General features: G+C 35.9%; 1 protein-coding gene across 3 annotated transcripts in view; it reads left to right on the forward strand.

Annotated features, from left to right (window-relative positions):
* LOC124163423 (adenylate cyclase type 2-like) overlaps positions 1-25,190 on the forward strand; it is a 579,364-nt gene that overhangs the window by 365,397 nt on the left and 188,777 nt on the right. For all 3 annotated transcript variants that reach the window (XM_046540331.1, XM_046540332.1, XM_046540333.1), the window contains one exon: positions 15,598-15,725. In XM_046540331.1, coding sequence (XP_046396287.1) covers positions 15,598-15,725 — 128 coding nt within the window. The remainder of the gene's footprint in view (positions 1-15,597; positions 15,726-25,190) is intronic.

Below are 25,190 nucleotides of genomic sequence, written 5' to 3' on the forward strand. Positions count from 1 at the left end.
CATTTTCCTTTAGGGATGATTCGACTATTGTTAGTGCAGATTCCCTCGGTGAATCATGCGTCCAAGAACGGGTTTTTCGGAGACGGAAGTCCAAATGGTACTGAGTGCAACTTGCTTTTTTCGCTGCGAAGCAGAAAAAAGTATGGACAAAAGATATCCTGTGTATCAAACTGTGTCTGATTGTCTTGGTATCAGCTTGTTATCAGTGAAAAGAGTCGCGGCTAAACAGAAGGATTTTGAAAAGGAGAGCACAAGTGGTGACCTTCCTACTTCCTTTTAAAGCAGCCTTTAGTGGTCCAAAGCCCACATGAGAAATGCTGATGGGAATTGATTCAAATGGTTTTTTTACCATCCGATAAAATTTACGCTATTATGGCTTAGAATTTACGTCGTAGAAAAGCATTTTGATGAAAGCTCAGCCCAACCTGGCCTTAAGTTTACCTGAAGGGTGCTACAACGATACTTTCATCGTGCGAGTCGGTCATTTAAAGGAAGCGCGCCCTCTGCTGAGTCGGTGGCAACCACGCGCCTCTTTTCGCCTCCCCCTCCCACGACGGAGCTGCCGGTACGCGCAAAGAAACATCTAGATAAATAATAAGTGATATTGACGTTATTATTGATATTTAATATACATTTCATATGTGCTTGCATTACTAACATTCTACGGAAGACAACAGTACCAATCAATTTTCAATTGACTCACTGGTTTCGAAGTTAGCAGAGGTTTGCGTTGTTTACAACAACTCCGTTAATTTTAGTGGTATAAACAATTTGTTTTCGGCAAACTGCTAATAATAGATGTGGCTTCTTTAATTCAAAATTGCAAGTTATAAAAACGAAAACTACGGGAATGCCAAGCGCTCAAAGTTGGGCACCTTGATTTTACGCGCAAAAAACGGGTACTTTTTTAAGAAAAAATTAAGTACAGGAAATACTATTCAGCCGAAGAATTTTTAAAGTACATGATATAATGTAGAACTAAATTTTCTTTCGTATGCTTTTTATTGCATTGAAATCGATTGCTTCGTTTAGACGCTAGAGCTCCTCAAACTCGAGTATCTTGCTTTTTTTTACAGACTAGTAGGCCCGTCGCGAGGGCGGGGCAACCAGGGCATTTTGCCCTGAGCGCAGCAAGTCGGGGGCGCACCGTGTTCGCCCATTAAATTTTTTTTTTAATTTTGACGAACAACGTTATCCGCTGTGTGGCGCTCTCAGCTCTCTTCAACACAATGTAATAGCTCCGAGTCTCCTTCACGTCGCAAAACCCAAACACACATTACATCGGCTCGTGTCTTACGCGGTCGGCAAAAGTTTTTTTTAACCGATAATTTGCATCCTGCATAAATGCTATTATTCCCCTTTATGTAAAATAAAATATCTTTATTATGAAAAAATGTTTCCAATTATATTTTCAAATATCCCGACTGCAGATATATCAATGTTATGGGGGGGAAGCGGGGAGGCACGATCCCAGTTTTCCCCGGGCGCCAGTTCAAGCTTGCTACGGTCCTGCGCAAATTACTTTTTTAATTTTTTGTGTAACAAGAAAACCATTTTATTTAAACTTGCCAAACTGTGCAGCTGGTACACCATAAATAAAGAGTGAAGTAACTACATTTTGGGTTGACATCTTTATTAAATCACAAGATATAATAGATAATCCACTAGGTGCGTACTCTTACCTCCTTTCCCTTACGCATACTGTAAACGTTAAAACAGAAAACATTGAATTTGTATTTCTAGTGCATCATGCGCATTCCTCCTTAGTCCTAACCTAAGAACAAGAAGGTGATTTTTTTTGTCCTTAAAGTTTGGGAATCTTTGGATTACTTTGGTAAACCATGTAGTTCCTATCATACCTACGGTTATGGTCTTTTAAAATTTTGTCTAGATTAGATCGAATGTAGGTATTAACTAAATGTAGCAATTTGCCTCAGACGGTGTTATCTACGGGATAATGTTGTGTAATCCATCCTTCAATGTGGAAAATTTCAAAGGCATATACCTAAATCGGCCCGAGTCGAAAATAGAATTAACCCTTGACGTGCAATTCTTGTTACACTACCAGTGACGTGCGGTCTGGGAGACCGCAATAAATAAAAAATTCATAAAATATTGCTACGCCATTTTTATTGCTTTGTTTAATTTTTCTTTGAATGCTTAACTATTTTAAAACTTATATTAAAATGTTTACACTCCCAATACGAACCAATTTGTCATAAGAAATTGTGATTTTAAGCAGGATCAAAAAACTGATGGCAAAAACACTTGAGTTATAATTATTATATTTATGTATCAATATTTCACCAGATTCAAAAAAGGCCTTAAATATTAAAGTTGGAAGGCTAAGTAGTAAGTAGTCATGAAATTTATCCCGCTTATTCCTTTTCTTGATGCATTCTTAGTAAGTGACGTGCGGTCACACAGACCGCTAATCGAGTTCAATTGCAAATTTACAGAAATTAATAAAAGGAACGTTTAATTTTAAGAGTGGGATGTCCTTTTTATGCAAAAATATGAAGCTAACGAGAAGTATAGATATTTTGAAATCTTAATTTTTAAAATATTCATAATTTTAGAAACGCAGCGGTCTCTCAGACCGCACGTCACCGGTTAAGGGTTAAACATAAGGAATAGTGGCGTAACTATGGGGGGTATGAGGGGATAGATCCCCCCAAAAGCCTCAGACAAATAAAAAAAATGATTTAAAACTATTGTCTATTTTTGGCATATAATAACTCCATCTGCTTTAAGTTAAATTTTAAGTGCCAAAATGAGGTAAAATATATTTCCAGGCATATCATTTTTCAAAAGTTTTCCCGGAAATCCCGTTACCCCCAAAGCATATTCCTAGTTACGTCACTGATAAGGAAAACACTATTGAGCTCAATTATGGGGTGCGTATTGAGTGGATGTAGAATTATTTTTTCATATCACGCTATTCCCAAAGAAAAGAATCCTAAAATTAGAAGTTCCATCGTAATCCTCTCACTTTCAGTTGTATTTATGGTAGAAAATGGCCGCACCCTTATCGCCAACCTTGAAATTTGATGCTGCCAGCGTGGTGCGTCTCCTTTTCTGCACGCGATAACCTATGTCAATTTAGGCCTGGATGACAGCAGGATGAGCAATGGTCCTGATATAACGAACGCAAGGCCATCTATTTCTCCACGCCATAAATTTTGAGGGCGATGTGATTGAAAAAGTGTCGGTCACTCCGCCCTTTCTCGGCGTGGGCGATTTTCTCCGGAAAGCAGAGTTCGGCACGTCGCCATAGTTTTTTCATTGAGGCCGCGAAACTAATAATCAACAATGTTATCGGGAAATTTCAAGTAACTGACGTAACATTTAGACAGGTCTTTAAAATCTATATAAAACGAAGTCGTATAATACCGTGTTAGGTGATGTAGCTGATGATTTAGATGAGTTAATGATGTAGTTGTATACAGAGAAGTTTATGACCATAGCGATAGGTTAGCATTAGAAAAGGACCTCGTTGCCATAAATTACTGGTGCAGTACTTGGGAGTTGGCACTATATCTTGAGAAGTGTATGGTGATGACTTTTTGGGAAAAGGATATATCTTCAAGGAGAAGCTACACCGCTAACGGGATTCCACTATCAAATGCCGAATCCGTTAAATACTTGGGGGTCACCATTACCCGGGATCTTTTGTGGGGTAAACACATAGTGAAGTATTCGGGAAAGCTAACCGTATACTGGGATTTATGAAAAGAATTCTCGGTAAATGCCCAAAAAAGGTGAAAGAAATAAGCTACCTGACTCTAGTGAGACCTCACTTAAAATACGCTGCTAGCGTATGAGACCCTTACGAAGTAGGAATAATAGCTAAAATCAGTCGAGTACAGCGCAGAGCGGCCAAATTTGTGATGGGTTGTTACGATAAAAAGTGCAGCGTTTCCAGTATGTTACACGAGTTAGGATGGGAATCTTTACAGGAGCGTAGATCGAAGTATAGGCTTAACTTACTTAGGAAATTCGAAGAAGATATTTTCTCAGACGACGTGAATCACATCCTTCGTTTACCATTGTACTATATTAGACGTGATCATGAGAATAAAATAAAAGAAATAGACTGCAAAACAGAGAGATTTAAAATGTCATTCTTCCCTCGTACTATTAAGGACAGTAACTTTGTCTCAATTGATAGGATTAATGGCGTCGCTCGCTAGGATCACTCATTGCATGTTTTTTTTTCATAGTTCTAACCTTGCATGTATTTGCTCTAGGAATTACTGACCATTAGCAAGTTTTTTTTATGAATAAGCATGTAAATTTTGCTAGTATGCGTAATATTTCTATAACCGTGCGGTGTGCATGTGGCGGTCCCCTTGCATGCTGCATGTTGGTGATTTGTCACCTCCTGGCAAACACGCTAGAGATGACTTGCAGGGTATTATATTGATGTAGATGTCGGTTACACTATTTACAGCTCGGGAACGGCTGTAGCGATTTTAATGATATATATGTTTTTGTATACGTCTCAGCCCCGAGTAGCAGAATAAACATTTTCAAAATAGTAAAGTTCACGGAAAGAATTAATAGTCATCTCAGGGGTACTTCTTTTGCGGTTCGTAACGCTACAACAGCTATCAAGTGGTTCAAAACTACTAACCAAATCATTTTTTTTGTTTTATCAGTTGAATGACTGAACTTTGTAACGATATTAACACGTTTTGATGGTTAAAAAATATTAAAAATAATAAAATAATATTGAAAACATCCAATTGGAGCCATGTCCAGCTCGATTAGACACGTCACTACCGTGTTAGTGAATAAATACCCAAGGAATTGTTGACTATCGGTAATGGCCGTAATATGGCGCAGCCAGTGAGCATCACGTCATCCGTACATCAGTAGGATGTACTTGCGTATGGGTGATGACGTACTTGATAGGCAGGCAGCATCATTATTTGCTTAACCTTTTTTTTATATTAGACCTCTTTATATCTTTAAACCCGAGATGATTTCGTCTTGAAAACCAGATTAGATTTAATGGAAAATCTAATCTGGAATTTTATGAACGTGAATTTTATGAAAGTTGTGCATGAAATAAATTGATTGCGGTAGTTTTTTTTTCCCTTTTCAATCGCTCTCCACTTTTTTATCGCCAGTTCCTTCTCCCGAAAAAATTTCCCAAGCCATAATTTCATAAATATTTCTTAGGATCCGTGAATAGTTTCATAATATATTGTGGAACTCTATAGTAGTATTTTGAATACTTACAGCTATGCTTATTGTAAAATACGGCCCCCTGATATGGTAATATCCATGAGAAAAGGGAATTGTTCCACTTCAATGTGAGTTTTGGGGAATTAGTGGAACAAAACATCTTCTCGGAATATCCCTCTGAATGTGGGCCGTAGATTTTTATGCGGCTATATGATTCTGGAATTAATTATTTACAACTTTTCATGAATATTTTTAAACGATACTTTTATCCCGGCTGACATCCTTAGTGATTAAATACAAAAGCTATGCTGTACTACGAACTTCTTGAATATCAAATTAATTTTCCGTAAAAAGTTTTTGTCCGGGCTGGGTTTCAGTTAGCTGACATGTATTTGAAAATTTCATTCAACGAAAGAATTTTTTCTCTTACTATCAGAAAGTATTTACTAATTGCCAAATACATTTGTGTGGTTTCCATCTATCACAATGATAAGGATTTGGAACCGATCAAGGTCCATTAAAATTTTTTAGTAAAATACGAGTACATATCGAGCGAGTCATTCATTACGAACTGAACTTTCATGGACTTAAGAGTCTCCGACATTGAGAACAAATATTTTAAACCTCAAACAAATATTTTTATATTTTATTTTCTTGTTTGTCACAATCGATTTGGTCACGCAAGTATGTATGGTTACTTACGCCGTGGCATATGTAGTATAAGTATTTTTCTGAGAACGAAACATATTTCATAATTTTCATTTAAAAATTTTATACAGGGCCAGGCTTTGCAATAAAGGGACTGTATATTATTACGGATAAAGAAAAAGTTAGCACGGAAAGCCCAATTTTACATTGGCAGCCAAAAAATCACCATGAAAAGAGCATTATATGAAGTTTTTATGAAAGAGATAGTTACCTAATTCGTGGCTTAAACTTTTTAACGGCCTTTTCGCGTATTTTGTGGTATAATTTCTCTGTTTATTGCTGGCGGTACTTATTCATGGAATTACGCTTTTGCCAACGCAGCTCATAGCTTAATTTAATACTGCCTCTCCTTAAAAGAAAAGCGTTTTATTTTTTTCTGATGTTCTGGCTTAATAATCCTATGAAAGTCTTTATTAAAATGGAGGTCCACGTAAATGAAATGTGCTTGCGTTCAATTTAGTAGCCTTGTTAACCAAGCAAGGGTATGAGTTTGGTTAAAGTCTCTTCAATAAGGTTGTCCTCCGCATGCCTTGTGAGCTTTGTCTTTTACGTGATGTTAATACATCTCTATATAAATTGGTGTGGATGATTTGTATTGATTTGAGTACAAATGACTTAGCGCCTTTCAAAATAATTTTTTTGGTACCTATAACCACTTTTTCTTTATATTTTCGGTGGAAATACTTTTTATGTACCTAATATTAAAAATTAAAAGTAATTATTTTTATATTAGCATATTTTAGCGTATTCCGCTTGAAGAAGATTTCATCATAGAACATAAATTTAATGGATCCTTCTATCAATCGTTTATATCAATTTCTCATCTAGATTTTCTCTGTGACCTCTTTGAAACGTTAATGAAACAAATGTGCAGGTAGAACGTGGGATGTAGATTTTTTTTGTTTTGATTCGTTCCAAATTTTCCCTGTATCCTCCGAAAGTTACAAATCCAAGCAGTCTGCCCATTACCGCAGGCCGCTACCAGGTTCATCATGAGTCAATCCCAATTTAAAATCCGTTCAGCGGCTTTAAAAAAAATGCATATCGTCTACTGGTGAATGAAAAAGTAAATTTCCTCCTTCACCAGAAAAGTTGAAACTTACCATTCCATGCACCAATAGACGACGGTGAAGTTCAACCATATTCATACAAGAATCTCAAATTATTAGTCGTTAATAAATTAGCTCCACGCGCTGTAATGAGTTTATCCAGCTCTATTACGCGTAATGAACCTCCAAACTTTTCAACTTACAACATCTCACATAATTGGAGTAAAGTTATTCTTTTATAAAAAGTGAACATTACGGATTTTTCAAAACTAATTGGTGTAGGCATATGTTGCATCTCGTATAAAGTTAAGCAATATTTTTTTATCGGTGAAAGGCTGATTTCATAAGAATTTCATTCGTTAATATTTTTTGAATACACTGTAGCATCATCTGGAAATAGCTGAAGAGTGAATGGTGGTTTTATTTGACTCATTGATCAAATTTTGAAATGTCGAAGTTTTTCATCGCGTAGTATTTCTCTCCTTCATGGTTTCCGTTCACGTGCATACACGACCTCTTTTTCCCGGCAATGAAAAAGTGGATCAAGTTCCTTTTTTAATTTAATTACTTAATTGACCCGGAAACACGGGCGCAACTGTGGTGTTTTATTTCCTTTCTCTTCTTGGAAGCTGAAATCATCTTCTCCGCTAATAATTGTTTCCTTATGATTCAGCGTTTATTTATATGGAAGTGTGGTAAGCGGGAACGCAATAAATTATTTGAAATAGATTTGATGGATACATTAAAATATTTGAAATATGTTTAATTGGTTCCTTTCGAATTATTAGTGGTTTAAATTGTTCCTAATCACCTATTTTTTACTATTACTTTTATTTAGATTGAAATCGTGGTTTGTAAAAGTATTTTTACAATAATCTGTCATAAACTTGACTGCAAATTATACATATTCTCCACAGTAATTAAGCCCTTTCCATTTATCGTGCCTTGTCTTTGTTATAGCCTTGTTTCTTGCTTTTATATGAAATTATTTTTGACTCTTGGCCGGAAGAAAAAATGCAACAGATGAAATTTTTACAAGAGCTTTCGAAATTCTTGAAGTTTTATATTTATTTGGTAATTAGTGGAAGTGTCAACATAAATTTTAATCTAAAAATTTTGTCTAATGAAGTTGATGGTAGGTGAGTTAACTTTGTGGAAGTTATACATGATAAAATAAAATAAAAACAATTTTTTACTTTTCAGACAATTTAAATACTTAGCGACCGGTTTCGACGTGTTCTGCGTCATTTTCAAGCTAGACTGCTAGGCATTAAGCTAAGTATTAAAATTGTGTGAAAAGTAAAAATTGTTTTTATTTTATTTTATCATTGTTAATGAGTGTAAAATAATTTTTCTTTATAATATTGCATTTATTTTCAAGCTAGGTGTGGTGCAATGATAAGTTGAGTTTTTATAACAGCGATAATTTTAAATGTCCGAGCTTAGAGCCTTATAGATCGTTTTTAGGGATATTATGGACTTTTTTATGGAATTCAAATTAGTAGATAAAAATCCTTATAAGATTAATAACTACGCACTATAAAAACTACCGTTGATTTTGTAAAAAAATATTTTAGTTTTTTAATCCAATCATGGTGATTGTTGTAAAGTCTTTTAGTCGGCGATGTTTACTCCGATGAACTCGACTCCATTTCTAGTGTTCCGCAAGGCAGTGTGATGGGACCATTAATATTTATTATCTACATTAGTGAAAATATAAAAAAGATACTCTTAAAATTGTTTCAGAAGATTTTATAATTTAAAGACTCATGGAAAAAGTAGATGTTGGTGATATCATACAAAATGATATTGGAGAAATAGTCAAATGAGAATAAAATGCTGAGAAATGTTGGGTAAACTAAAGTTATTATATTTCCGAAAGGTTGGCGTGCTATATTGAATGATAAAATCATCATTGGTAAGCTACCGACGGAGACAAATAGTTGTTAATACGTAGGAGTGATGATAAGCAGGTATTTGCAAAGAGGACCTCACGTTTAGAGTCTTATCTTTTTTGATGAAATCTCTGGGGAAGAGCTGCAGCAAAACAAAAGACCTCGCGTATGAAACGTCTGTGAAACCTGATGCGTAGTTTTCCGCGGCGTTGTCTAGATGATGTCTCCATGCTCCTGGGTTTCACCGCGTGGATTTTCTTTGCAATGACAGTTTCTCCAGTATTCCAACCGGCGTCTTCAGGTCAATGTTAACATAATGATGATAACATCGACCTGAAGACGCCGGTTGGAATACCGGAGAAACTGTCGTCGCAAAGAAAATCCACGCGGTGAAACCCAGAAGCATGGAGACATCGTCTGTAAAACCTACCTTAGAATACGGGGCGTTAGTTCTGGGTCCTCTTCTTTAAGGGGAAATGAAGCAGCTGATAAAAGTTGCACTAAGCACCACTAAGCTGCAAGATACGTAATGGGAATTTTTAAACGGAAGGCAAGTTTTACAGATATGTTTAAACTTTTGGGCTGGCGATCATTGCAGTCAAGAAGGAGAAAAGCACGAGTTAATGGTATCTATAAAACGTACATTCCTGCATGGAGGGACCTACCAACAAATTAAAAGAGCCTAGTTATTTGGCGAGGAAGGATCATAATTTTAAGATCTCCGAGGCAGCTCTCAAATACGCTAAAGTTTTCCTTCCAACGGCAGGGGAATAGAGGACTTGAATCGTTTACTCGAGCATATACTGGAGCCCTTTCCAATTATTACTCGTTTTTTTGTATGAGGAGGATGGAAAAAGTGAATAGAGAGGGCCATTTTATATTTTGTATTTTACGTTTTGCATTAGGATAGGATGAAATAGTAATGCTCACTTAAAATTGTTGATAATAATCATGCAGGTCATGAGGTTAACTCCAGTTTCATCGAATAGCTCTCATTTGCTGATGCTGCAATTTATAGACAATTATGTGACGTCTACATTGTACTATGGGGGAAAAAGTATCCCAGCAGAGTTTATGCCACCACCATCGCTTCGTAGGAGAATGGATTCCCTTTCTAACGATAAATTATCTTTGGAAAAATACGAGGGAAATTCAAATTCATTTTTTTTCAGCCGCCAAGGTCTACATCTACATACTACCCCGCAAGCCGCCTAAAATGCGTGTGGCAGGGGGTGTTAGGACACCAGCCATTTGCACATAAAAGGAAATGCTCTTACGAAATCAGGACTGGTATTTATTAAATTCCTTCGTGGTTCGGGGAAAAAAGGTATTCGCATATCTATCCGTTCGGCAAAATATCTCTCATAATTTATCGGTTCTATCGGACCTGGAAATATAATGGGGCTCTAATATTATGTTCTCCGTGTCAATCTTAAAGATATCCATTCTCAGTTGTTCAAAAAATCTAAGCCTAGCGCACAGCCTCCAAGTCTCCAGTGGCTTCAAGCCTAATTCGCGTAACATCTGGGTAACGTTGTCTGTACGCCAGTAGCAGTTTTTGACGATCCGCGCAGCCTTCTTTTGTATTTTATTCAGTTCGCGGATTAAGTCTTTCTGCACCGGATCCCAACGCTTGCTGCATATTCAAGGTGAGGTCGGACAAGTGCGTTTTAGCACCTCTATTTTGCTTTCTCATCCGAAAATCTTCCCACAATACGCTTGACGAATGCTAATTTCTTTAGGGATATGCCGCAAATATTCTTTATATGTGTTCCTCACGAGAGGCTCGAGGTTATCATAACTCTTAGTTAGGTACTTCACTTCGTCTGTTGCCTTTATATCACCCTCAGCATAAACATGGTTAAAGTTGGACAGGCCGGCCTCGGTGGCGGTGGGGTAAAGTCCTCGCCTGCCAATCCGAAGGTCGTGGGTTCGAATCCCGCCTGGGTAGGTGATCCCTATCCAGGGCATGGATGTTTGTGTTGTACCTACTTTGTTAATATTGGAAACCCTCTTTGTAATAGGCCGTCATGTGCTGTTTAAGGGGAAATTGATAATAAATAAATAAAATAAATAATAACTCAGCAAAAAAAAAAACGGGGCAGTCGTGGGACTGGCCGACAGAAGTGAAAACTGAAATAATTATTATGCATTTATTTTTTATATAGATTTAATTTTATTAAAGAACTAATTTTTCCAGTAATACTCATTTTAAAAAAAAATTGAAATTTTTTTTAGCAAACTTTATTATTAAATATATATTAAAAAATACGATGTGCATGAATAGAAAGTAACATCATTTATATATTAAAATATAAAATGCTTTTATTTATTTTATTTAATATGCTTTAAACCTATAATTGTTCATTATACTGGTAAAAGAAACTGCCTTAAATTGTACTGACCTGTATTTTTATTGCGTGTACACTCTTCTGCACGTTCATGCACGAGATCTTTATATTTAATGAACTTATACAATATACACTATAGATTTTTATTTTCAATTTTAATATTTTTAAACACAAATACTTTAACAGACTATATATTAAAAATATATTAACAAAGTGTACATATTAATCTCTATTAACAGTCTACAAAATAATACGCACTGTATAGAAAAAGTACATATGTACAGTATAGAACTAGAAGCAGTCAGATGCCAGTATTCAGTATGTAAAAGTATAGCGGTGACGCAACCTATACCATTGAATACACTATACACACTATACATATGTATATCTCGCTGTAGCGATCGCGGTGTCGGGTCGGTCGCGCTCACGCAAATTCTATGCTTTTTCCCCATCCCGCAAAAGTGCTTAACGCCGCTAAAGAAGTTTTCACTTCAAAAATATACCGACATGCATTTTCTCAGATTAAGTTTGAGTCCCCACTCTTGGCTCCACAAATAAACGTTGTTCAAATCCAATGATAGAATTTTATAGTCAGAGTGATCACTAATTTCGCGATAGATGACAACGTCGTCGTTAATTAACGTATTTTACTTCTATTTCGGGAGCAGAGGTCATTAATGTATATGAAAGCTACTTTTTGTTTACGATCATTCAGAAAGTCTAGTATCCAGTTTACCACTGTTTCTATTAATCCGCATGACTGTAATTTGTATAAAAGTTTATTTGAGGTACCGTGTAGAAATCGTTCTTAAGATCTAGAAATAATGCGTCAACTTGTCTGTTCGATTCCCCATACTTGAGGACATCGTGAAGAAAGAGCGCAAGCTGTGTTTCGCGTGATTTATCTTTTCGGAATCCGTGCTGACAGCCATGGAGGAAGTTACGACTGTCCAAGAAAGTCATGATATTGCTAACGACGATATGCTCAAGTATTTTGCCTATAACCGATATTAAATGAGGTCGTGACGGTAAACTTGCCTGTCTCGAATTGAGGCTCAAACGTATTCCGTACTGCTCACCAGAATGTTGGCGCATTCGATATCCTTACCTAACGTGCCTTCCTTTTTCCAGCTTTCACCCTCTAACCCTCCTTTTCTTTTCTTCTTCGCAACTACGCTGGCAGTCGTTCTAAAATTTACTTAAAGCTTATCACTACTTCCTCGTTTTATTGTCCCTGAAAATTTACGGCATAATTATTCACAAGACGTAATCTGCTAGGCAGCAATGGCGAGGAGCAATTTTGAGCATCATGAGTTAATCTAAACACCTAAAAAATTATCACTTTAAAAGTTTTTAGTACGTTAGGTTTAGTATGTAGGTTTTTGAAAATATTTCGTACTCATATTTGCTAAACATTTAAATGACGACACGCAATTTTTCCGGGGTAAATTCCATAAAACCTAAAAATATAACATTTTATTTTTTCCTAGCCAGTGGCCAAAACAAAAAAACTTAAATTTTCTGCAGTTTGATACATCACTTAATTTTCAATTACTTTGAAAACCAATTTTGTAAAATTCAAACAATTCATGGCATTTATTGCTGTCAAATTACTTTGACTATATTTAACGGTCGAATAAAATATCTATATTAATGTGGACAAAAATATCAAGGCACGAATAACATACTCTAATGAATTCACTCTTCACTTTGGGAAATATCATTTCTTTTATTAAATTGGAAATCTCGGCAGTACTCCGATGTATTATATATCAGCATCAACATCTATGGTTGTGAACATAGGTCTCCAACTTCTCCGATTTTGTAGTGCCTCATTACCCTCCTTGTTGTGTCTCTCTCCCATTAGTACACGAATTTTCTATTTTTATTTATCCTTTTCTATGTTTCCGCTACTGTCAAGCTAGCTACCGCTGATGCCTCCAACACGCTGACTACTTTTCCCCCTCTCGCCTGCTGACAAAGGCATCTCAAATCAAGATAGGAGTATATCCTTCTCGATCCAAAGAAAAATGCGCTATGGCAATGTGCTCGTCAGTTCTTCCAGAACAGCTAAAACTTCTTCAAAATCAACTGCATTCAAATACGTGGCCCATCGAATCTGCTCGAATATTTTACCTCTTGTTTACCTCAGGAGAAAGCCTGCTATGAACCCGTTGTGATTATTGTCGTTTCGTTGAGATATGGGAAGGAAAGTCAGGGTAGCGTTCCCAATGTGCGCACATAATGCCGACGAATGCGCCCTTATTCCACGGAGTTCATCGCTAGTCATTCTCTAGTCATTCTAGTGGTCGGTCGCGTATTTGGACGACGAAGGAAGGAAATGGTTTGCCTTGTTTGAATTTCCCTCACTGACCAAAGTATAACAACCCACAGGAAAGGAAACCAACCATCCCACGGTGCGATAGTGGCGGCGCAACCTTTGTTGGTATACTTTTTCCCCCATAGTACACATTTTCTGCATTTTTAAGCCTATAGAAGAGTTTGATTACTTTGTATTTAGCTATCCAACAAGCTATTTTCATCGGTTACAATTCATATATAAGAGTATGATGCCATTTCATATCTCAAGCCGAAATTTTTAACATGTGCATCTTTGCCCAAGGTACTTCTGTGTAAACTTGCCTCGCACACAGGCCAGATTTGGAAAACATACTGGAAATTTGGAAAAACTGGAAAGCATAATTGCTAGCTAATATAGTTTTCATGGACTAGTATTAAGTATAAATAAAATATCTGAAGGTAGAAAACGATTTGCCTTATATGCTGGCGTATTTTTTTTTAAATTAGAGATAAAGTGCACAAATCAAGGACCTGAATCAACGTAAATGTTATCAATAAAAGACACTTTGTTACTTTCACAATATATTTTTTTAAATTCTGACGTTCGGCTGTTACACCATTATGAAGTGCAGAACAGGAGATACAAGAATAAAAGTATATTTTCTGTACTTAATAAAGGTGTAACAGCCGAAACCGGTCGTAATTAAAAAAAATATTTTGTGGAAAAAATAGTGTCTTTTTGATGGTATGGAGCCCTTCCATCACGAAAAAGCTTCAGGATTCGATTTAATCAACGTAAATGTGTACGCCTCAGACACCCTTACGTAATTTATTTCTCTGAAATGGGACGGATCACCATAAACTCGCTTATGCTGCCCTCTTTTAAAGGTGAATGGCATTCATTTTTTAGAGCTGAACTATAATTTATCCGTAACATCCCCTGTGAAAATTTCTTAGCTTCTTTCTAACTAGTATGATATGCCAGTTCAAGCCATAGACTAAAACCCTCTTTCGAAACTTTTCAAACTTTAAGCTCTCATGTCCATGGATGAAGAATCGAATTTTCTCATGGGAGACAATCTTAAATACCAAAGTTAGGGCTAAATGTGAAATAGGACACCGTGTGTGAAATAGGCATGTGAAATAGAACGCCGTATAAAATTAGGTTATCTTGATAGCCGCGACGCGGCGCAACGGTCACAGTGGTAGAAGCACTTGGTGCGAAACTCTATGGAGTAGTTTTGCAAACTCTCATTGTGGGGCGCCCCGCTTCGAATTTGCCAAGATTGCTTATCGTTCCCATGGGTACTGGAAAGCGAATGTCACCAGTAAATGAGATGGTCCCATATTTCTCGCACTCATGCTGTCTGAAAGACTGTTTAAAGGGTATTAAGAAGGATATGAGGGTAGAGCAATGAAATAGGAAAATAATTAAATACATTTTAAAATATTTTTTATCATAAAAAATTGTGGATAGATCGTAAAACTTTTATTCAATTCATTCGTTAAGTTTTCACCATAGGAAATTGTGATTCGACGATTTTAGGTCAAGTGACGAGCTAAGGGCAGCATAATTGACCCCAATTATTTAATTTTTGGGTGTCTATCAATTTATTTCGCGGGTAATTCACTGTGGATCTGTACTTTACTATATATAGTGACCTAAATGTATTGACTTTTTACTTTTTTGGGTAAAAACTCGTGCAAAAACTAATGCCCAAATACACGCCAGTACCATTACCATTTATTCGAGTTCAAAAGTCTTGGAGAGCTAATAATCCTCATTATGCAAACTCCTTATTTTTCAAGATTAGAACACAATCCTGATAACATTGTAATCATCCAACATAAATTTAATGAAAATTATAGATAAGTTTTATAAATATTATATATATTAAGATAAATATTGAAGATAAAACATTTTAGCTGCTACAACTTCTTAGCTGCCACATGGGAAATTTTACTTGTAAAGGAACCGATACAATCGTAGGGAAGAAATCTGCGAATTTGCATTCTTAATTCGTTGTTTCGACTTCCATGGAAACGTCCCGGTAATATTCATGTCTGTGTTTTAATGATTGATATCTCTTCCGTTTCCAGGAGAACCAGTGCATGCGGATAAAGATTCTGGGTGACTGCTACTATTGCGTCTCCGGACTTCCGGTGTCTCGGCCTAACCACGCCTATAATTGCGTCAACATGGGGTTAGAGATGATAGAAGCAATACGGTGAGTCTTGTGTTTGATTCCTACTCCATAATTGTCTCATCCAAGTCGCGTACAAAGGTTTATTTTAGATTGTATTCGAGGTCAATTTCTGATCCTCCGAAATCGATTGGTATACCGACATTGTTACCGCTAAATTTGATACTGTTTGTTGTATAAAACTAGCCATTTTTTTACACTTTTCTATTCTATTGGGAATAATATTGAGAGAAAAGTTGAATTGAATTTTCGATGAGGAAACCAACAGTAATTTACAATATTTTAAATAATCATGACCGAGTGAGAGTGATTTCACTGAAAGATGTTGAAAATAATAAATACATGCTTGTGAAATTAGCCGCCAGCACCTACTATTCATGGTGACATTGCATTTTGATCTAAAATTTCCATAATCGAACTAAATCGATATAATTAAAATGAAAATATATAGGTACCTCAATGCTGTCTTCTATAATTATATTTTTATCTCTCCCTCTCACTTATGTATGGTCCATGTTGCTACCGCGTGCATCATGACGTTCCGTGCTACAAGTCTCTTTTCTCGATTTTAATGGGAGGCTGGGTAGAAATTAAGAAAATATTAGGAGATGCGATAGCGGAAAATTCGTTCACTTTTTTCATGTACTTCATTTCGGCAGCCGAATTGTGCCATCAGAATTCCAACGTTCGATTCGCAGTCGGGAAAAATTGGAAGCTTTTGTCCCGAAGCTATGAAAATGTTGTTTTTCCCCCCCACCTGAAATCCGGTTTTATAGCACAGCCCGTAAAAGAGGGAATACCATCTCTTTGTGACCCACTTCGACTGAGTGAGTGTTTCCTTGATTGAGACCCTTCACTTCATTGCTTTTTCATATCCCTGCAGCTCAGTGTAAAGCCCACATATGAGACGAATCCTTGACTCGAAAATTTGAATGATTCAAACTATTTTTTTGCGACAATCACCCATTGATAACTTTGTCCGTTCGCTGATAAAAATCCGATTTCAGGAAATTTTTTTCCAATAGCTATCGTGTCAAAAAATACTTCCTAACATTTCACTCCTCGCATATTTTTATGAATGCTCAGCTAGCATAATATGAGTGGATTTGATGTTGAAAAGTTTTTGTCGTAAATCGAATTATATATGACTTAAGTTCCAGTTCAATATTTATTATTTAATTCATGATGCTTGTGTTGTGAACGTTGTCTGTATATGGCTCCTTTCCATGTTCAAATATCTTGCATGTAATTTACGCCAATTTTCACGTCAGTATTCATTTTTTCCTCATCTGAGATAATATTTTTGATAGGCTTTCTTTCCTCCTCACAAAGTTGAGGAGGCGAAAAGAATTTTGCTCTTTGGGAGTCTGAATATGATGAAATAAGGTTTTCGTTGACTGTGGATTAGAGTACGAATATATATTGGTGTAATAACGGCTATAAGGCCCATTTAATTATTTTAAATTTCAAATATGTTTGATGAGAAGCTACAAAACGTTTTAGGTGTAAAAAACAAAAATAACGTGGTGCGCATGTAAATTGGTCTGCATTCGCTTTCCCTAAGAGACAAGGATGATATCTTTTTACCAGAAAATATTAATTTTATAATCTTACATGCTTGTCACGTTTTTCATTTTTGATGTCTGAAATGCTCTTTTAAAATTGTAGTCACTCTCATCAAACAAATTTGAAATTTTCAATAATACGATGGGAATTAGGCCGTAATTTTTTTATTTTTAATAAAACGTGTTTATTTTAACTAATATCATTTTTATGTATTATCTTAGGATTTCCTGGCGCATCAGGTGCAGAAAAGTTTCTCGGGTTTTCCACCGGTTGATGTCGTCCATGTCTCCCGACGTTTCGATCCGCGACTTGCTCATCATCCTCAGGAGTTCTTCCCCTTGAGGATGATCATCAAGTCGCTGGTCCAAACGTCGGGAGACATGGACGACATCAACCGGTGGAAAACCCGAGAAACTTTTCTGCAGCATTTTTTATGTAACGTAATATTATTTTTACCTTACATTTCATGCGAGGATTCAAGGGTTTAAAATGCAGTAGCTCCTCGTTCAACACCCAGAAGCAAATGTTGATTTTCTACTTTTCATGTGTTAAAATCAAGTTTTTTCTCTAATGTGATGGTGATTCAAACATGAATAATTCTACGCCACTAAGACCTTTCGCATTATATAAATCATGAGCAGTTATCGGGTTCATAGTGGCCACTCTTTCTTTCCTTGCTGGGTGGATCTCCATATTCGTATATTAAAACTTAATTCATAAGTTTTTCGCCAAATATTTACCCTTTTACTTCCCCTTTCCGCGGCATGCTGCGGTTTATCTGATAAGTTTCACCTCCAAGGATTTTCCCTTGAATATTTTTTTATAAGTTCAGTCAAAGCTACTCCGCAAGGGCCCAGCTTTCGATTTTAACTTTTTCCGTCCACTTCTCTCTTCTACACAGTTCTCCAGGCGATCTTTCTCCATGTCTGAGTTCATCAACCAATTTTACGACTTGACTTCTGTTTTTTATCTAGTCCACTTCAGGCGCGATCATAGTGGCCCCTTGATTTGATACGGCGCCTATGCTCATAAAAGTTTTCTCATTAACCAAGCGTAAAAATTGGGAAATTCACGTTCCGCTTGTAACACGCACTTTCACCTCTTATCTGCTTGTATCGGTGTATTTAAATTATTCCCCAGGAATGAGACGTGCAAATGCTTTTTACAAACATCTTTCATTCTTATCTGTAAATGGAAATAATCGCAAAAGTTTTGAATCGTCTCCTTCATCTCACGGAAAGCAAAGCAGCAACCAAGAAAGGGATCGAATCGGGTCAAATAAAGGTTTTTCAAAACGTTTTTTATTGCTTCTTTACACTTTCAAAACGGGCATTCCATCAGGATATAAACACGCAACACCATAGCCAGGATGTGCAAGGTCAAAAATGTGATGTGCATTTGGAAACGGATAGGGGAGAGTACCCTAATATCGGATGGTTGCCTAACATTAGATATCATCGTTTCTTACACATTACTTGCTGTAACCTGCCGTTTGGTGGCTCAATTACATGTCGCCAATATAGTGAGTCATCAATTCAGTTGGTGTGGCCGACCTTCATCAGTGAACACGTGTTGCTAGACAAACTGATTTCTTCAGTGACTCGAAGAATTTGCTATCACAACTTTAAGCTTGGATTACAGCTATAAGAATAAAGCATTTTGGAAGTGTATTAATTTTAACTCACTGTCTATAGAAGTAGATATTTAGTATAGTGTCTGCTTTAATAGATTTGCGAGAGAGGTTAAGGTTATTTTCAAGCAAATTGGTACGCCGGTGGTTGCCTATTATTGGATAGTCTGCGCGTTCGTAATATCGGATATCCGATAATATGATACCTTTTTAGTGACGAACAGAAAATATGTTTACAGCTGGCCGAACCAAAAAGAGAAAATCCTGAGATCACGACGTCATGATTCAAGCTGTTACCGCAGTACGAGAGAAGAAAATGGGCTTCTTAAAAGCATCTAAGGTTTCTGGTGTGCCGAAGTCTACCCTGGAGAATTATGTTAAACATTGATCTAAAGACGTTAGAAAAAAAACGAGTCAAAGAATACAGTTAAGGAAAAACCATCACGTAGCAAAAAATTATTTCCCAAAGTTAAGAATCTAAGATGAAAATCGAAAATTTCACCTTGTCAAAGTTCATCATCTGATGAGACAGTCTCTCCAAAACCTGCTGAAACCGGCTGATAGCAAGTGGGGCATAATAATCGCTGCATGGGAAATAATTGATAATAGGGTGGTTTCCTATTATTTTTTATTGCCTAAATAGAAAGATTATTACTCCTGGAGTACGAAATTCACGCTTTTAGATTTAATAAATGACGATATCTATTTTTCGCGATCAAATGAAAAGTGAAAATTTTCAAGCGTGCGAAAACGCAACGGCTAAGTATGAATGCTGGGGAAACCCCTTGTGACGTCGTTCTGGTTCCCGCTGTCGCCATTGAGGTGACCTTGGGACGAAGCTTTGAGCGCTGATACGACGCGGGATGCTAGCAGGTAGCAGAGTATCCTGCTAGCTGGTAGCGCTTGGCTTAAATAAGGATTATTAATACCTTATCAAGCGAAGACAACTTTCCCACCATAGGCAGTTTTAATAGGTGATTATTAAGAGATGTTTCCCTGAAGTCTGTGCCTTATGCATGCATTGGTAGGTACTCTCAGACGATGTAAAACTCCTATCTACTCGTATAGAAACTAGGTCCCTCTGACGTCACTTGGAGTGGCACCGCATGGGCGCCAATCTGGCCCTTTTCAAATGAGGATAAAGTTGACCATTGCCATTCGTCTAAACCAATATTTGTAAAACCAAATAATTTGTATATTATAAATACACTAATGGTGAGTAACGAATCGCAATCAATGCCTTTCGTTTTCATTAATGAAGGAAACTGCCCGGCCCGGAAAAAAAACGCCTGGTAAAACAGAAATGCCACCGCACTTACTTAATACTGAGGCTATGCAAAGTGGAAATATCCATTCCAGGCGGGAAAAGATAAATCAAATGGTTTAAATACTTAGTAACTGTTCCATACTTCATGAAAATTACCATGATTTAAGCATTATTGGTGTGTAATCTGCGATATTGTACTAATAAGGATCAATTAATATAACTATGTCTCTCATTCGCTGGAGCACATCATTTCACTGTTCTACACTGTGATTGATTCAGAATTTATACGTATTTACTTTTCGAAATCCGCTCATGTTGGCATAATCAAGAACGTGGTAATACGTATAAAATCGTTTCCGGCTTAATTTTGTGGAATAATGATGTATCCATGATTAAAACACAAATGGTAATATCCACACTATTTTATTTATCACTTAACCGACCATGGTTTCGGCACTTGGTAAATGACACCAAGTGTCGAAACCATGGTCGGTTAAGTGATAAATAAAATAGTGTGGATATTACCATTGTGATTTAATCATGAATGTGGTAATAATTTCACTATTGATACTTACCCAAACGTTTTTTTCCACGCGATGCTCCATACTAACTTTTTCTACAAAAATTCAACCGTTCAATTTTCAAGTGAACAGCTTCAAAAATTTATTTGGAGTGACTGCCGCATGCACACGAAATTTGAGAAGAAAAAAGGAGACCTAGAGGTAAAGAGGGTGGGGGTATGAACAACTGAATATCCATCCAATGTGGGGCATAAACGGATTTGGCGTGGTACGCTGGAGCGATTGGGTTACCCAAGGGCCCTGGCAGCGACATAGTCTAGGGGCCTCACACAGCACACTCTAACTGTCTTAATAGATAAAACATTGTTATGAGAATCTTTTAGTTACCAAAACTAAAGGGTTCAATTTTAAATTTAAAGTAAACATTTTTGAGTTCTCATGATATATTAAATATGAGCAAAGATTTACATTAATTTGATAAAAATTTAAAAACAATAATATTTACAATAGTTTAATAATAAACCTTTATTTATTACCGATCTAATATGTACTCTAAAATTTATTTTGATTGAAAACGGGGAATGTAAATACTTAAAATTAAATGGGCCATTTGAATATAAGTGAGGAAAATCCTAATTTAATGAATTTTTTTTTTGCATTGTTAATATTTATTGCAGAGATTAGAAATTTTACAAAAACTTATAACATTAATCAAAGATGAAATATCATTTACAAGAAAATACAATGTGAAAAAAAGTTTAGGTCCCGCTAAGCCTTTCAAGGCTTGTCAGCAGTTGCCTTTTTGTTTTTTTTATTCGTGGTCGTACATTGTCTTTTAAAATTGTGTATCTCATAATGTTTCCACTATTACCAAAAACATATTATAAAATTATTGGGAAGCAAGAGTACATACATAAATACACATTAACATTACAGGAATATATGTATTAAATTTTTTTTTATATAACGTGATTGCATTGGAGATATTTTTTAATTGGAGACAAAATATATGTATCTTTCTTATATATGTATAAGACATAAATTTTGATAAATTTTTAACAAAACAATGTTTAAAATTTTTAGCAGTATAATGTCATTAAATTTTTAACAATAGACTTTTTTATAATATAAGAAATTTAATAGCAGAGATTAGAAATGGTAGCAGAATAGGTTATAACTTTAAACAAAAAAGAAAATAAATGTATTATCACATAAGCAAACATGAATTCTCACTAATAATGTTTCCAATATTACCAAAAACATATTATAAAATTATTAGGGAGCAAGAGTACATACATAAATACACATTAACATTACAGGAATGTATGCATTAATTTTTCTAAAATATATAACGTAATTGCATTTGAGATATTTCTCGTATTGGAAGAAAGAAATTATATATGTGACAAAATAAAGACAAAATATATGTATCTTTCTTTAAACATGTTTAAACCATAAATTTTGATAAATTTTTAACAAAACAATGTTTAAAATTTTTAGCAGTATAATGTCATTAAATTTTTAACATATATACATAACATAACATATTTTTAACATATATACAAGACAAAGAAATAAATTTATTATCACATAAGCAAACATGAATTCTCACTTATCGGTATCATTATATTTCTCTAGTAACCAATGTCTCAGACGCGTTTTTAGTAGAGAAATATTTTGTATTGATTGCAAATTTTGTGGTAGCGTATTAAAAAATTTAGGAACTACGTGTTCCAAGGTTCTTTTCCCGTGAGCGTTGATGAAATTTCATCACCATTGGCTGTTTGAATGCCATATTAATATTATTAATGGTAGAAAATCAATAAAATTCTCTTCAAAATTCAATGTGATTACAACATTAAAAGTTACAACAAAGTAACTTTTTTGCCATAAAAGATACCATCTTTCAATACCATTGAAACTCAGGCTACATACTTTTTCTTGAGAAAAATAGGTCACTCGATCACCAGACACCTGGGTCCACGGAACGGTCAGCAAATATATTTATAACGCGGGGTCCCCAGCGAGGAAATCCGTAAGCCCACCCTGGCCAGTCCGTCCCTGTCGAGATGGTTGCTCGTTGGGAATAGAAGGAAACGAGGGTATAAGCAGTCATTAAACGTCAAGGTTAAGCACTAGATTAAGGTGGTTCACGGTGCAGAATTAGGGTAACAAGATAAGAGGGTAATCAACTCATTCAGTCGTCATCAGAAGCCAACAATACGAAAATTGGTTTGACGCAGCCATCCACTCCGCTTTCATAGCTGCTATAATTTTCATATTTGCGTATTTCTTATCTTTTACGTCCTTAATGGCCTGTTATTTATGACTCCTTCTTTTGAATTTCTTCCATTCTACTTGTCCTTCAACGACTGTCTTCATCAGGCCATCGTGTATCAAGATATAGTCGATTAGGCTGCTCCGTTTTCTTATCAAGGTTTTCACCAGGGTCCTCTTTTCTCTTATTTTTCAGAGGAATTCCTCATTACTTAATGATATCCTTTGGTCCAAAGATGAATCTCCAGAACATTTTCAATTTTCTATTTCTCAATTCTTAACCGTGCTCTTTCGTCTACAACTCATTCCAGCACACTCATTTCTTTCTCTCCATCCCCCTCCACTTCCACATCTCACCGCTTTCAATGATTTCGTTACAGAGTAACATTATCAAGTCGTTAATAAATTACTATGTGGAAATAGCAAAGTTGTTGATCCTTCTATTCCTGCGATTATGGATTTCCACCAAGTTAATTACGCTTTCTACGCTAGCTACGATTAATTATACTTTCCGGAAGTTTTTGGTATACTAATTATTAGGTTTCTTTGTATAGGCTTTTTCCAGGAATTAAGCCCAATTTTCGGGTGAAGCCTACGTTTCTGCAATTTATTTTACCATCATCAAGGTTAAAAAAATAAAATGTACAAGGATAACATGTACAATACTTGCCATTGAAAAAGATTACGCGGCAAGATTTCAATATTCAGGGTAGTATAATTAGTACAGTAAGTTAAAAATTTTAACGTCGATGTTACAAAAATGTGAATTAAGAATTGGAAATATTATTGAAAATTAGGCAATAAATATGTTAGAAAATATCTTACCCAACTCTATCCTCTTTATTACCCAATCATGAAATTGTTTAAGCCATGGTTTCCATGAAAAGCTAAATTTTATTGGTATTTTATTTTTTCAAATGTTCTCTTGCAGAGTAGCACAAAAATCTTGTTTGCAAGAAAGTAGCACTATATATTGTAAAAATAAAAACATAGAGCAATAATGTTCACCAAATCAATTATGGTTTAGACCGAATGTACAAGATGGGTACTAAGATAAATGATTAGAAGGACCAGGTGGTTTAGATAGTTGAAAATGCAATACTTCAGTTTGATGATATAGTACAAAAAAGGAGACCGTTCTACATGGCGACCAAAAGCTGACTGCCTACCCACGGCACCGGAACACGTGGGGGCAGTTACACAATTTGACTTACTTATTCAACACAAACTTGACTTACTCTGAACAAAAGAATAAGGAATAACCTTAGGTGGGAATTCAAACTAGAATACAAAGACTTCAAATACCGAAAATTTTGTTTTAAATACGATAAACCAATGCTAGTAGTCGATGATTGATCGTTTTTGCTTTTTTTTAATGATCCTGCGCTTGAAAATACATCCACATTGTTGAGGTTAGAAAAAGGTGCCACCCTGCGTATACTTTCTTCCTGCTTGGTTCTGCCGTGGAGGCGCTTTCGCACCTCTAGTTTTACCAGGGGTTCTTCAACCCCCCTTCTGATTTCTCCCCTCCGTTAAACCCGTCCCTTTGACCCCCTGGAGCTGCTGTGAAGGAATGCGGCCGTTCGGGTGGTCTCCAGAAATCAATACTCACATTTTTATTCCCCGATAACTTCCCATAAAAATATCTTACCCGGATAGAAAATGGTGATCAGAAAAGTTACACCCCTTCTTTTTTTACATTATATCATGCCTGACTTGGTCGGGCGTCGAAAAAATTCCATAGTTTTCATAACAAAAGTCGCATCTTTTTCCTTCATAAAGTTGAAAGCTAGCCAGTTCAGTTAGAAAACAATACGACTTCTTTTCATGTTGAAAGTAAATTACTTCTGGCAGTAGAAATTGCGGAGTTTTTCAGAACAATAAGTACCTGCATTGAACCTCCTTTTACAGCTTTCTTAAATTGCAGCTCGATAATTTTTATCCGAGTTGTAATATCATCAATCAAAATATGGTACCAAGCCACAAAACTATTTCTTTTGATGTAACTTAATGGTAAATTTGTCATATCTATAAATCATTAACAGGAAAGAAAAAAAGGCACATTTAGGCTTCCAGGTTGTCGATTCATTTTCGTGACGACAGTTTAGTCGACTTTGCAGCAAGTGTCTTCAGGTTTGAAGCGCCGCATGCAAGTTTTTTGCTCCTCTTAAATAGGCCTGGGTTTTGGCCAGGTGCGTCCTAATTGCTTTTTGTGGAGGAGTCCCTTC

This window comes from Ischnura elegans, chromosome 8 (genome assembly GCF_921293095.1).
Source record: "Ischnura elegans chromosome 8, ioIscEleg1.1, whole genome shotgun sequence".
Taxonomy (NCBI): domain Eukaryota; kingdom Metazoa; phylum Arthropoda; class Insecta; order Odonata; family Coenagrionidae; genus Ischnura; species Ischnura elegans.